The sequence below is a fragment of the Trachinotus anak genome, unplaced genomic scaffold, assembly GCF_046630095.1.
Source record: "Trachinotus anak isolate AG129_WGS33_773 ecotype Australia unplaced genomic scaffold, CSIRO_AGI_Tana_v1 ptg000010l, whole genome shotgun sequence".
Taxonomy (NCBI): domain Eukaryota; kingdom Metazoa; phylum Chordata; class Actinopteri; order Carangiformes; family Carangidae; genus Trachinotus; species Trachinotus anak.
The window spans coordinates 15,587,921-15,601,509 of record NW_027273861.1 but is presented as its reverse complement, the minus strand read 5'-3'; the positions used below and the strand labels follow the sequence as shown (position 1 = coordinate 15,601,509).

At 43.7% G+C, this 13,589-nt stretch overlaps 1 protein-coding gene across 8 annotated transcripts in view; it reads right to left on the bottom strand.

The window, feature by feature from the left end:
• Positions 1-13,589, bottom strand: part of rnf220b (ring finger protein 220b) — a 29,083-nt gene that overhangs the window by 14,986 nt on the left and 508 nt on the right. For 7 of the 8 annotated variants that reach the window (XM_071487878.1, XM_071487885.1, XM_071487883.1 and 4 more), the window contains exon 2: positions 11,990-12,646. In XM_071487878.1, the coding sequence (XP_071343979.1) occupies positions 11,990-12,581 (592 nt within the window). In that variant the 5' untranslated portion in view covers positions 12,582-12,646. The remainder of the gene's footprint in view (positions 1-11,989; positions 12,647-13,589) is intronic. The other variant, XM_071487882.1, reaches the window with a different exon arrangement.

The following is a 13,589-nucleotide window of genomic DNA, read 5'->3' as shown; positions in this document are numbered from 1 at the left end:
AAGACTTAAGACTTCATCGAGCTCATACTTGGAACAGCAAAATGCCAAATCCAGCCTCTGACTCCCGTTTGTTGACTGCTGTCTGTCAAAGTCAGAGCAGTCGCATTGGATCAAGAAGCCGTTGACAGCAGACACAGATATAGAGCTGTTCACCGGTGGCCTGTCACTCATTCTGCGCTCACAAGCCAGATGGATGAAATATACAAAGATCCAACTCTGTCACAGTGTATCGCTCTGTCAGAATTTCAACCTGTCTCAATAGACGGCACGACAGAAGAATCAGTTTAAGCTCAACTAAAGTAAATTTTGACTAAGAGGGAGAAGAAGAATATGAGAATTTTATGATGGTTTTCATTCAATTTTAGGAAAGCAACAGTCTTGTGTGGGTTTAATCTACCACACATGGACTTATAAACACCCTTAAACTAAAAAATAGTTATCAAGCTGAAGGGTGCTGTTTTTTCTGCAACAAGGTGATTTTGCAAATAAATAGTAGAGAAATAATAGAGACAGCAACACCATGCTTGTTGGCATTTTTAACAGCAATGAAACAAACTGGCACAAAACACTTAAAGTTAGTAAGGAACTCAGGAAAGCGTGTAAACCTGCTGTGAGGTATTTATATTTTATGTACTGGTGTGATTGTTGCTGCAATGTATTTTATTCTATTTTTACTGTGTATGTGTGTTTTGAAGCAAACATGTATTAAGCTGTTAATGTCATTTCTGTCATGATTATCTTAGCTGCTGTGTGCGTGCGTGTGTGTGTGTGTGTGTGTGTGTGTGTGTGCGAGAGAGAGAGAGAGAAAGTGAGAGAGACATTAAGAAACTAATAGACAGATCACAATCCCTCATTACAGGGTAATTAGATTGGCTCTAAAAATACAGATCACTATTACCTGGACCACTGGTTAATACACATTAATACTCTCTCTCTCTGTCTCTCTCTCTTATTATTACATTGTCTCCTCATCCCTTCTCTCTCATTTTCTTCCCCCCTCCCTCGTTCTTTCTCTCAATTAGTGGTTAACAAGGAGAAAATGAGAGGATCGCTCTGTTGCTTGCATCAACTTTTCTAAATAGTCCTGGACAAACACTGTGTCACTGTGTGTGGAACTCACTGAAGAGTTTAATTACGCCAAGACTCAACAACAACTATAGAGCCTATAAAAGCAAGCTCTTCCCACATACTTGATCAGTTGGCAGCATTTCCTTCCAAAAGATTCCACATGGGAAAAACTCTGCGCTTGCATACTGTTCGAGATTCTTTTTTTAATATATTTCCCAAAATACTTTTGAAATAAAAACCACCAGAGAACACGCCTGAACCTAGCAGCATCCAGCAGGTGACTGTGGTGCCAAAACACATTCAGCGTTGTTAGATACACACATCATAGCTCTGTCTAAGGCTCCTAAACACATCACGCCACAGTTTTTGGCAATTTTTAAACAGCGAGGCTCAGCCGGAGCGAAATGAGTGAACACTTCCACCAGCAGACAATAGCTTTTCAGCAAGGAAAAACTGTGGATTTACTATGTTCTTACTGCTGCTGTCAGGTGCATGAGGCATGTTCTGAAAATCTAGATGAGGTTCCCAGATGGTGGTGAGAGGTCTTCGTAGCAGAGAGAAGAAAAGAGAGGGATGAAGAATATTACTTTGTGTTGGAAAAAATACTTTTCAGATTTTATGTTTGTCTAAATATGTTCTTGTGGGTTCATTATGTTCTGGGTTCTGTTGACTATATGTCATGGGAAACTGAAGCAAGAGTTGTGTAAGAGTTTGACACACTAACCAAAAACACAGACAGGGATAAAGAGGAGTAGGGTGGGGGGGCAAAAACATACAATCACACCCTACACTACAAACAAAAGTGGAATAAACCATGAGCATTTGTGTCTGTGTGAATACAGCAGAACAGAACAATGGCGCTGGTCTACACTGGAGCGACAACATAGATAAATGTCACGGAGTTGATGACACAAGTTGTAGTCTTCTTCACCACATACTGTATCAGAGTGTGTAGATACACAACTGTATGGAACATTACTATTGGGGCGGCAATTGTACTGAGACACAGTACAAAGCAATCATACCTAAGAATAGGTTCACAAATTTCCTCACAAATGTCTGCTGTGAAGTCAGAAAATACTGATGCATGATGCTGTCCTGTGCACAAAAGTTATGGATTATGACATAAAAATATCAGAAATGAATCTGAGGGAGCAACACAGTTCAAGTCAACCCAGCAACATATTCTATAGCAGAAAAAGAAGCTCAGCCTGACAATATAATGCATGCGCTTGCCAGAAAAACACATCACCGCGCTGAAAATGCCAGAGAATACAAGTTCTACCAGCTGCTGTTTTTGAGTGGTTAACATGTTTTAAAGTAGATTTTCTCTTTCAGGTGGTAATTTCAGGCAGCTGACATAACACACACACACACACTGTCCTGGAAAACACACCCACCTGCTTTCCCCTCACACACCTGTCCCACATACACTTTGTGCAGCGCAGGTGAGCAGCGGAAACCTTAGCCATTAGGGAGCAGCACTCCACAGGTAGAGAAGGTTGGTAATCCACTTCAAACAAAATCTAAATTCTTGAGCTCTCCCAGGATTTATGCCACATTTGTGACCAAAAAACAAAAGTCCCGCATTGGGCCTCAATCACAGTGTGAGCAGACCACCAGTCAGAACTTGTTGAAATTTTCGGACACCACTCCATAGCATCCCTCCTTTCAGCCTCATCAGCGGGCATTATTACAGATAAGCCACATCACCCTCCCACCTCTCCTCCAGATAACATCTGATACTGTCAGAAACACAGTGTTGACTGCTGCTGGTACGAGAGGAACACAAGCACCTGGTGCTGTGTGATACATTTGTGTTTGGGTTAGTCACACTTCCTAAAGGATGTTGTTGTGTCTGCCTGGATGAGCAAACAATTACGGCAGATGACGATGGTTTTATGTTCAAATAGTGGAAAGATAGAGATGATTGAGCAGCTTATCTTCAGTAACCCACACACAAAGGGAAAAGGGACTCAGGATCTTGGAGGATGACTTATTACCTTGTATATAAAATACTGAGGGGCAAAGAAAACTTTTTAATATGTAGAAAATTCCTTGTGTAAATAAAATAAATTCTTATTATATTAAGATTTTTTCATTTTCCTGGAGAATTACAAATCTCAGTGCACCAACCCATCTCAACAAAAATTAAACATTATGATAATCACATTACAAACGTGTTGCACAGCTGCTGTATTGTATTCAATTTGACTGTGGACATGATGAAATTCCTCTTAATGTAATTCTGCGTTACAAGTCTGATATGTGAGTGCGTTGCCTAACTGTTGAAATCTGTTGTGGTTTAAGCATTAAACTGCGAAGAAATGTCAGCAGTAAATAATGCTTTTATAGTTGTTGTTTGTGTCTTTTGAGGATAAAATAAATCCCTGCGTGCTGTGTCTGGTATCCCAGCACCAGGCAGACTCGTCTCTCCTAACCCTGATGCCTTGTTGAGAAAAAGACGTATTGAGCTTTAATGGAACACCGAGTGGACTGATGACCTTCTACAAAAGACTGTAAATTTGCTTTTGGTGATAGTTTTATTGTGTGCGAGTGTGTGTGTGTGTGTGTAAGTGGGTTTGTGTGAAGTGAAATTAAGAGTGTGAATATGCTCACATTGTAATGGTTTGTGTGTGAGAAAGAGGGATTGAGTGTTGAAATGTGTGTATAAACACACTTTTGAGTGTGTGTGTGTGTGTGTGTGTGTGCGTGCTCATGTATATATCATTTACACACACTGCTGTGTAGCCCTGGTGAGCGCAGCACAGTGTGAGCCCACATCGATACGCCCCTCCGATCCCCCCCGTCAGCAAACACAGGAGACACAGGAGAACAAAGAGGCCTGTGGCAGCGCCAGCGGGTATAGATCTTCTCCCCTGTGTTCTCACTCAGCAGGGTCACACAGGAGCCGCTCACAGTTCAATCTCCTCTACTTGACTGATCAGGGGCTTTGAGCTGCTGCTAATGAGAATGGACCCTCTCCAGTCTGCAGAACCCTGAACCAGCCCACCCAGAGCAAAGGACTCCAGAGGTTCACTCAGATACATGCAGCTATTTCAAATTGGAACTCATGTTAAAACCAATTAAAAGCTATAACCGGTGTAAGACATTAAACAAATATGCATATATTAAATGTGATTTACACGGGTGTTTGCACCCAATGACACTCTGATCTTCTACAATGAAAAACAGTCTTTCTATGAGTCCATTTTTAAGTTAAAGACTGAAGAAACGTGCCACAGTGATTTTGTAATAACACCCATTTGCAATGCAAAGCAAACGTAAATGTAAAACTGTACTGGAAACTTGTTCAATGATCCCACTGGATAATTTTTCAATTTGCTCTGAGCTGGATTATTATCTTGGGCATTCTATGCTGTTAATAGAGTAAAGCTACTGTATGACTTTTCTTATGTGAAACTCTGCTACAGTAGCATAGCCACTTGATGTGCTATAATGGTGTCATTTGCATTGAAACAATCCACAGCATGTATCCCATAATCATTCAGTGATTGATTTGTCATTGCACTAATAGGGTCACGACCGAGACAATAGGATGGGTAAAGCAGAGTCCCTGCTCTTACTCAGCCTCACAGACTCACAGCGAGGCCTGCTGATCTCTGCATGTGTGGTCTACAGGGACAATTAGCACAATCTCCATACTAATGGTAGTCAGTAATGGACACTGCTGAGCTTGCCAGCCAGTGTGTGTGTCTGTGTGTCTGTGTGTGTGTGTGTGTTTGCATATGCATGTGTGTGAGGGAATGTTTGCATACGCGCATATCCTTTAGTGCAAGTGCCTTCCTGTGTGTAGTTTGAGTCTGCCTGCCCTCTGGTGTGTGTGTGTGTGTGTGTGTGTGTGCATGTACACACTGACTTCCTGTGTTTATGTATGTGTGTGTGTGTGCCTACCACTGTGTGTGTAAGTAGCCAGTAGCCCGTATTTTACTGAGGTGAAACCCGCCCCCCCACCACTCCACCCACTTTGCTTGCGGCTCTAACCCTGATCCACGGCCACTCATTAGCACCATAATAAAGAGTTGAGACGACACGTAAAAGGTTATATACTGCTGGACTGCTGTTTTCCTACCAATTATCAGGCCTGTGATTTATGGCCTAGACCCAATGCTATTCTCTGAGGAGAATTGGGGGAGTGTTTACACCCCTACACAGCAGGGTGAGAGGTCAATCCTGGCAAACTTTGACCTTTAAGGCAGGGGTGCGCTGGTGCTGATGGGAGTTTGGCGAACGGCTAAGCAGCACTGGATGTGGCTTAATCAATCAGAGGGTCTTTAGGATGCATGTGTAAGTACTCTGTGTTTGAACTGTCACATGGACATGGTTATATAACCCAACAAATATTAAATTTCTCTCTAAGGCTGTGTCGCTGCCTACTATGTAGTGCACTATATTTAGCCTCCACCGTTCTGTGTGTCTCAATTCTGAGAATGACATTTATGGGCCCCAAAATATTCCCACAGTGGAATGAAAAAATAAGTGTCCATAGCATGTACACTGTGTAATCAAAACTTTACTGCCCACTATAGAGTAAACTGCTGAGTGTCTCCTATATGGACACAATGACAGCTCCCTAAAGATGTCTTACTTTTATACAAACTTTAAAAAAAAAAATTATCTACAATGGCTAAAAATCCTGCTTATAAAGCTGCTGAATGATGTCGGGCCGTCATGTATTTGTGAGTGGAAGCGATCACGCCTGGCATGTCTTTGACGTATTGGCTTTTGTCAAGCTTCTCCACAGCTGGGAGACTTGTAACAAGCGCAAGTGACATGCTGTAATGAGGTCTGTGTGTGACACACAGGCAAACACACATATAAAAACACACACAGGCAAACACACACACACACACACACACATATATATATTCTGCCATATATATATATATATATATATATATATATATATATATATATATATACATAGATGGCTGCCATCCAGGCGTGCAAGGTTGGTGTGGTGTTGCTGTCTGTCTTTTCAGCTCCTCAGCAGCATGTGTTTAACCCCAGCATTTGGCCTTTGTGCCCTCTCTATCTGCCTGACTGATTTGTTAGGCTCCGGGGACAGGACGGAGGATGTGAGCTTGTGTGTGCATGCTGGTGCGTGTGTGTTTCGGTGTGTGTGTGTGTGTGTGTGCCACTTACGCATATGTGATTCAATCTACAGAAATACCCCAAGCCTTTCCTACACACACACACACACAAACTGGGTCTTTGATGTGAGATCAGAGGCAGCCGAGATGCAGGTCGATCAGGTGCACAGACAGAGACGTAGAAAGAGGGAAAAACGGAGAGCGGGTAAGAAGGAAAGATGGCCTCTGTTAAACAAGGCTGTTGTTTTAACGACCCCTGGGCCCTGCAACTCATTATGACCCTCTCTCTCTCTCTTTTTCTCCGTCTCTGTGTGTTCTTTCATTCTTTCTTTCTTTATTTCCCTGCGTCTTTCTGTCTACTCCAGGCTCCCTGTCTCCACACTGAAGCAGTGCTGTTCGTGTGGGCTGATCACAGTAGGAGATGGAGAAGATACAAGATGTGCTATGACTCATGTTTCGGCAGAACATTCTGTTGACCGTCTAACAGGTGCTGATGGTCACTGCAAAAAGACCCCCATGCACACACACAAATGCGCGCAGACACACACACACAAAAAAGATTTCCACTTGCTACTGTAAAAGCCTAGTGCCAGACTTATAGAAATCCTGTCTGTCTCCGACAAGCCGTGTGGTCCACAGCCTGAAAGTTCTGAAGATGCCTGCATGGGAACTGTAACACACACACACACACACACACACACAGATACACACACTGCACTCCTGACGCATTTGCAAATATATAAACACATATAAGACCACACAGACAACACATAAATCAAAATACATGAGGAAAAACCTTCCACATTCCCTCTCTCCAGTCCTTATAAGATGAAGGGAAGGAGGTAAAAAGCCGAGAAGAGTTTTCCCTCCTGCCAGGATGAAAGCCTCTTTTACTTGGGAGAACATTAGGAGAACAAACTACCATCACAACAGGAGGGGAAACAGTCAACCGCGGCGTGCTCTCACATCAAACACAACCGCCATTAATATTGTAATGCTTCCTCTGAGTGTTTGAAATCAAGACAGCCAGTGTGGTCAGTCAGAGAGCTGGTTGCAGATGTCACTTTATTTGGGATGCTACAGCTTTGAAAAGACAATGAACAACACTGTTGCCGCAGTATGTGTTCAAGCTTGAGTCCAAGATTTGTAGTAACCAGATTATTTTTTTTATTCCTTTTCAGTCTGTTTTAAAACTACCAAAAACCGTTTAATTTTCTTTAAATCTCGTTTCCTTTTTTACATCTGCCTGCCAACATTTCCCATTTGTGTTGTTCATGTTTCTGCCCTCTTATTGCTACTTTACTTCAGTTTTCTTACTAAAGACTGTTTGTGACGCATCACACAATGACAAAATCACAACAACAACAATTCAAAACAAGAAAAATAGCATGAAACCTGGGCATAAGCATATGGTGAGTGTGACTGCTGATGCACAGAGTGCACATGCAGGTCCACCTGATAAGGCGTGTACACCCTGGGAATAATAGTGGGCAGCAGATACTATATGTGTATGCATGAGCATCGAGTGGTTGCTATTGATCTCCTGTGGTCTGCCAGTGGGATGTAAACACTGTGTCTTTCAACAGGAAGCGCCACTCAATACGAGCAGCCGTCAACGACTGCTTCACAGAAAACACAGCGCACAGACGCTTATCAAATCAGCACGCACAGCTTGAAGATGTGGCCTGTGTGTGTGCGTTTGTGTGTGTGTGTGTGTGTGTGTGTGTCAGTAAGAGATGTTGACATACTATACAAACTTATATGCACAAGCAAGTGTATGTAAAATACGGACAAACATTCGACATTTCATTTTGATCATTTTTATAATGACTGAATGACCACGAGCCGCTCTGTGGGGTCAGTCTGCAACATTTGGCCTAATGAACAAACAGTTAGAAGAGACTAAAACAGTTATGGTGGACAAGCTAAAAACAGCACTGCTTTCCTTCATTCCTGAAAAATGAACAGTTTGGTGATACAAAGTTTTCACCTGACCGCAGTCATATACTTAAAATCAAAGTCACATCCATCTGAACATGTACACACATGAATACTCCCACCTTCAAACACACACACACACACACACACACACACACACACACACACACACACACACACACACACAAAGCATGTAAGCTGTGTCTGGAACAGGCTCAAACCCATCAAACTTCACCGCAGAGATAATCCATGTGCCAAATCTAAGATGAATCTATGTAATATTGATTCTGTCCGGGCGCTGCACTAGTCCGCTAACAGCCCATGAATAACCGACCATGGAGGACACTTACACACTGAGCGCATCTGGCAGAGAACCCTAAGTGTGTGTTAGGCTTTAATGTTTGCCCTCTATTAACTTCCTGCAGGATTTCTTTCACTCAGGTGAAGATTTGGTGAGTCTCTCAGTGCCTCCTCATCCCAGGAAGAGAAGCCCTCAGCGGTCTGTGTCTGATTCAAAGACCTGATGCACAGATTTTGCTCTGGTGAGGAGTTTTGTTCATGTTAAACACATGTAGTCAGATTCAGTACTTGCGGAGTAGATAGTCTATTTAAGCTTTTATCCTTCACTTTACCAAAGTAGACAGACTCATACAGGCGATACACAAATAAATAATAATACTCACAGTAATTTACATGTGTGAATATGTTTATAAGGGTCCAAACTGAGTCTCATGAAAAGTTTCAACCGACACTGTAAAGTTTTGTGTTGTTTCCTTTTGTATCAGCTACAGCATGAGATCATTTCCTTTCCTGTTAAATGCTTCATGTATCACAACAAATACCATTATTGCAATGACCCACGCATGCAAGTTTATATGGGGGCAAAAAAAAATTTATGAAAAGCATGCCATGCCAAAGCCACCATTTGCGATCTACGTGTGAGAAGTGCTTTAAAATTGCTGTTGTCAAAAAGGCTCTAGGACGGACCTGTCATTTAAATGAGGAAAAAGAAAAAAGAAAGCGGTGAAATCGCTGATCTGTCCGTAATGTGTTCTGTTTGTTGGTCTTTTCTTTGTCCACTGTGCAGAAGACGATTTTCAGTTTTCTGAGAGCAACATCCAGGAGTTCGGCGTGTTACAAGTATCACAACACAGGGGCTCTCAAACATCTGCCTCCAGTTATCACAGCTCTCACTCACCACAGTCAGATACAGACACACACATACACACACCACTCCGTCAGCGTCTGGCCATGGTGTGTTTTGCCACTCCACTCCTCCGGTTTCCCAACTTGTGTTTCTGGTAAAGGGCCATTTTAGTTCCAGCTCAGGCCTGCGGCGGAAAGCATCTCCCCGAGGAAAATAAGCATGACTCGCTCCAGTGAAGACATCTGCCCTTTGAAAGCGAGCGTGGCTGTTTGAACAGCTGTCAGAGCACACCGTGCGTCCCAGACCTTCCCTGATAAAACAGAAGCAAGTCTGGGAGGGAAAATCGACAGAAGAAAGATGCTAAATGGACGGAAGGTGACGTCCATTGGCAAAGATACACAAGGCAGACGGGAAGAGATGCCCTACGTGCTTGTTGTTTAGACTGACAAGAGGCAAAGAGAGGATCTACACTTACTCATTAGTGCTCGGAACTGGAGAATATCCTAAAAATGTTCCTGTTGGGCAATTTGTGCCACAATAACACACTCTCGATCCAACAGTATGTGCTACTGTGGGTAAGCTTACATTCCCACACATCCTTCTGTTCAGTTTACCAGCACTAGAAGGGAGTACAGTCTGCTGGACAGAAAAGTTATCAGTTACAAAACAGAAGAAAATGAATATTGTGTCATTGTGTCTTCTACAAAACTTTTAAAATTTATTCACAGGAAAGTTGACAAAAGTATCACATTTCACTCTTTAATGCAAAAATACTTCCTCAAAGGAGGAGGGGAGTAGAGGAGAGGAACAGCTACAGCACAGTGCCCAGAGCAGTGTCAAGAAACATTCCTAATACCTCACATGGACGTCTTGTGAGGGGAGACCATAGCACTCATTGGAAACCCACACAGACAGTCACTAATGGAGAAAACTTAAAAAGTATGAAAGTAGGATTTTATGGTGTAGTTTGTGGTTCAGTGAGAATTTGCATTGCCATCGCCGCTGCAGTAGACGAGCAGCAGACGCTCTCATACCCCAAGAAGATTTGAAGCTTAAGACTTTTGGTCCTGAAGTGACTGTCTGTTACCCAGTCAAGAGGAACAAGTGTATGTCAGACTTAGAAAAGTGCTGGGAGCTCAATTGCATTAAAGCTCTTAGTTTGCCTGAGCTCCAATCTAATTGGATAAAGCTGGAAAAGCAGCTTCCAACGTGCTCGAATCCATTTTTTACCCCCATTTTTTTGGGGGGGTGGGGGGTGTGGGGGTGGGCGGGGGGGAGATGTTCCCCATGTTCTGTTCCATCTCGTCTTTTGTCCTTGTCAACATTCCCCAAATGAGATTCCCAAAATCAGGAGGTGAGGGGTGCACGCATGCACGAGTGCACAGAGCAAACATTGTCAGACAGACACACCTCTCACACCAGCATGCTGGCTGGCATCTCTTCCTTTCCCGTCCTTATTAAAATTCCATATTGAGATTCCTTCCTGCCACTCCGCCTCCCTGGCCCTGTCACTCAGCCACCAACCAGCGACAAAATCAGGAAGTTTCAACAAAGACACACACATATGCACAGAAGCACACACGGCACACAATCCAAACTTTTCTTAAGACAACTCGTCCCTGCTCTCCCGCCCTTTATGTGTGGGATGAAAGTTTTCTTTAGGTGATATGTATGAGAGCGTGTATCAGCGTCTCCCCCTCCTGCCTTCGCCTCTCTCCATCTCTGCCCCCCCCTCCCTTCTCATTGTCATTATTTTCGATGGTGTCCCCCTCTGATCTGCCGAGCCTTTGGGCGCTCTCTCTCCTCTCTCTCTCTCTGTCTTTGTCTGGTCCCTTTCATCTGTCAGGCGCTCCCCTTGGCGGCCGCCACTGAGGGGGTTTGATTTCCCATCATGCCTAGCATTGCCTCCCTGACTCCGGCTCCCTCTCTCCCTCCCCTCTCCTCTCCCTGTGAGGCGAGTGTTGTGCCCCCGCGTCGTTGGGCAATTATCCCCGGGAGTAATGAGGAGCGTCTCTCCCTCCACGGCGAGCTGACTGACACCTCTCCCACTCATTTGTCAACAAATCAGACGGCTGGTGTGGGCGGCCATATTGAGCTGAGGGTTGTCGTTGGGAAGCTCAGGCTGAGACGCATCGCCACGTCTCTCTCTCCCTCTCTCTTTTTCTCTATCCTCCTCCATCCTTTCCTCTCTATCTCTGCCACCTCGTTATCTCTGACAGGGTGTCATTCGTTCCAACTCTTACTCCTCCTATGTCAACCCTCCATACGCTCCCATGTATTTGTGTTCCTCAGCCGCCAAGAAAAGTCTCACTTCCAATAGGCCTAATGGTCATATGTGGCTAATGATCACTAAGCTGAATAAGTGACACTGCTCAATTTATTTGTGTCAAAGTCAGTCACAGCCAGTCCCTGTAAACGCTTTGCCCAACTAGACGATAAAGACTAGAGTGCAAAAGGGAAAATATTTTCAGATACGTCTTTACCTATAAAGGCTCCTTACAATTTGTCACCTTTAGTCGACGCAGCTGTAGAAGATATGTAAATCTCATCTGCCTGGCCATGTCAGTGTGAGCGAGGTCTTGATGTGCTCAATTAAACTCTGCATATTTCACAGCATACTTTAAAGATGTGAGATGAGTGACTTTGTGTGAGCAGGGAAAGCCCTGCATGTTTACATCCCAAAACATGCATCTGCAGATGTGTGGTTTCTGAGAGTACTCACTGTGCTCTTTGCGCTCCTCCGGGCTGGATGAAGCCTCTCCATCAGAAAGCAGGCCAGACATGGAGAACAGCTTCCTCCCTGAGTCCTCCCCACCTTTGAGGGCGCCTCCCGAGGAGCTGAAGTCAAACTCCTTCCCCTCCACCTCTGGGAAGCAGCTTTTCAGCCTCTTGGCAGGGGTGAAAGCTGACTGGTAACCCCCCGACTCCCTCTCCTCTGGCGGGGAAGAGAAAGGTCGGAAGGCGCCCACCCCGCTGTGGTTGAGCATACCAAGGGTGGAGCAGTCCAGGTTCGGTGGTGTGAACTGGGGGTGCAGGTGGAGCAAGGAGGCTGGGAAGTCTCGGGAGGGAAAGGTGCCTGACATGGGGCCCTGGCGCTGATACATGGAGGTGAATGTGTAGGAGGCCGAGGGGAAGGGAAGGTGGAGGTCCTTCTCTACAGAAGCAGGGACGCCGAAGGGCCTGGGTGCCTGGCAGGGGACGGAGGCGTCTCGGCCGGCCTCGGCAGTGGTGGCGAGGACCATCAGGGCAGGGGAGGCCAGTGGAGCTGGCAGGTAGGAGGGGCTGTCCATCTTGAAGGGGCGGTGAAGGTCCATTCACCTCCCTGTCAGGTCCTCAGGAGAGGGAGAGGAGAGTGTTGAGGTGGAGCGTAGAGCCTGAGCTACAGGACATGAAAGGAAAAAATTGTTTCAAAAGGTGCTCTATTTAGCTGACAAACAAAAAGTAACTTTTTTCCTTTCACCATTACTAAATTGTAATAGGTTAATTAATTTGAGCTGTCTTTCGAAGAAATAAGCTAATTGAATATTATATATTATAATATTATAATATAATATAAATTTTGTCAATTGTTTTATTATCCCAAAGCCAAAAATCTTCATCTCTTTATTTTATGAAACACACCCAGTTGCAACTCTGGAGGCATTTTTACAATTACAGTTTTGGACTAATTTCATTTCATTTAAAAGGGTTGGAGGAGGCCTACTGTGCCTGTAAATAATTACAACGGAATAAATTGCCAATAAAACACACATGTAGGCGAAACCTGCAAAAGATAAATTTAATAGTGAGGTATAAGCAATTGGATTTGGGAAAATCCTCTAAATACATTCGGAAAAAGTAGGATTTCTCTGTAAAGAATTAATTGTCTCGGTAAATCAATAAACTGTAAACGGTGCTGATTGTGGCCAATAAAATAAACTCATTGGTGGGTCTTTTTAAGTAGAATAACGGTCTCGGACTAAACGTTTCTCAACATGTCTGCTCTAAATTGTGAAACAACAATCTATAAAAGAATGCAGCCTAAAAGGATTAAACGAACCTAATTAGCCTAAATTTTTTTTACTGACAAGCCAAAAGTTGAATAATGATTCCAATCGAAAAAAAAAAAAAAAGACGGCTTCATCTCATTTGCGATTTCACTGTGAAATTTAATAAAAGTCAAATTGGCATTCATTCTGAAAAAAAGGGCCTAAATATGAAAGTGATGTTTCGGGTCAATTGATTCACTTTTTTGAACTTGAACTGGTCTTTTTCCAGTTTAAGAACCATAACATCTGTTCCTGAAATGAACCAGGACGAGGATGAAAGTTTGTACAATAATG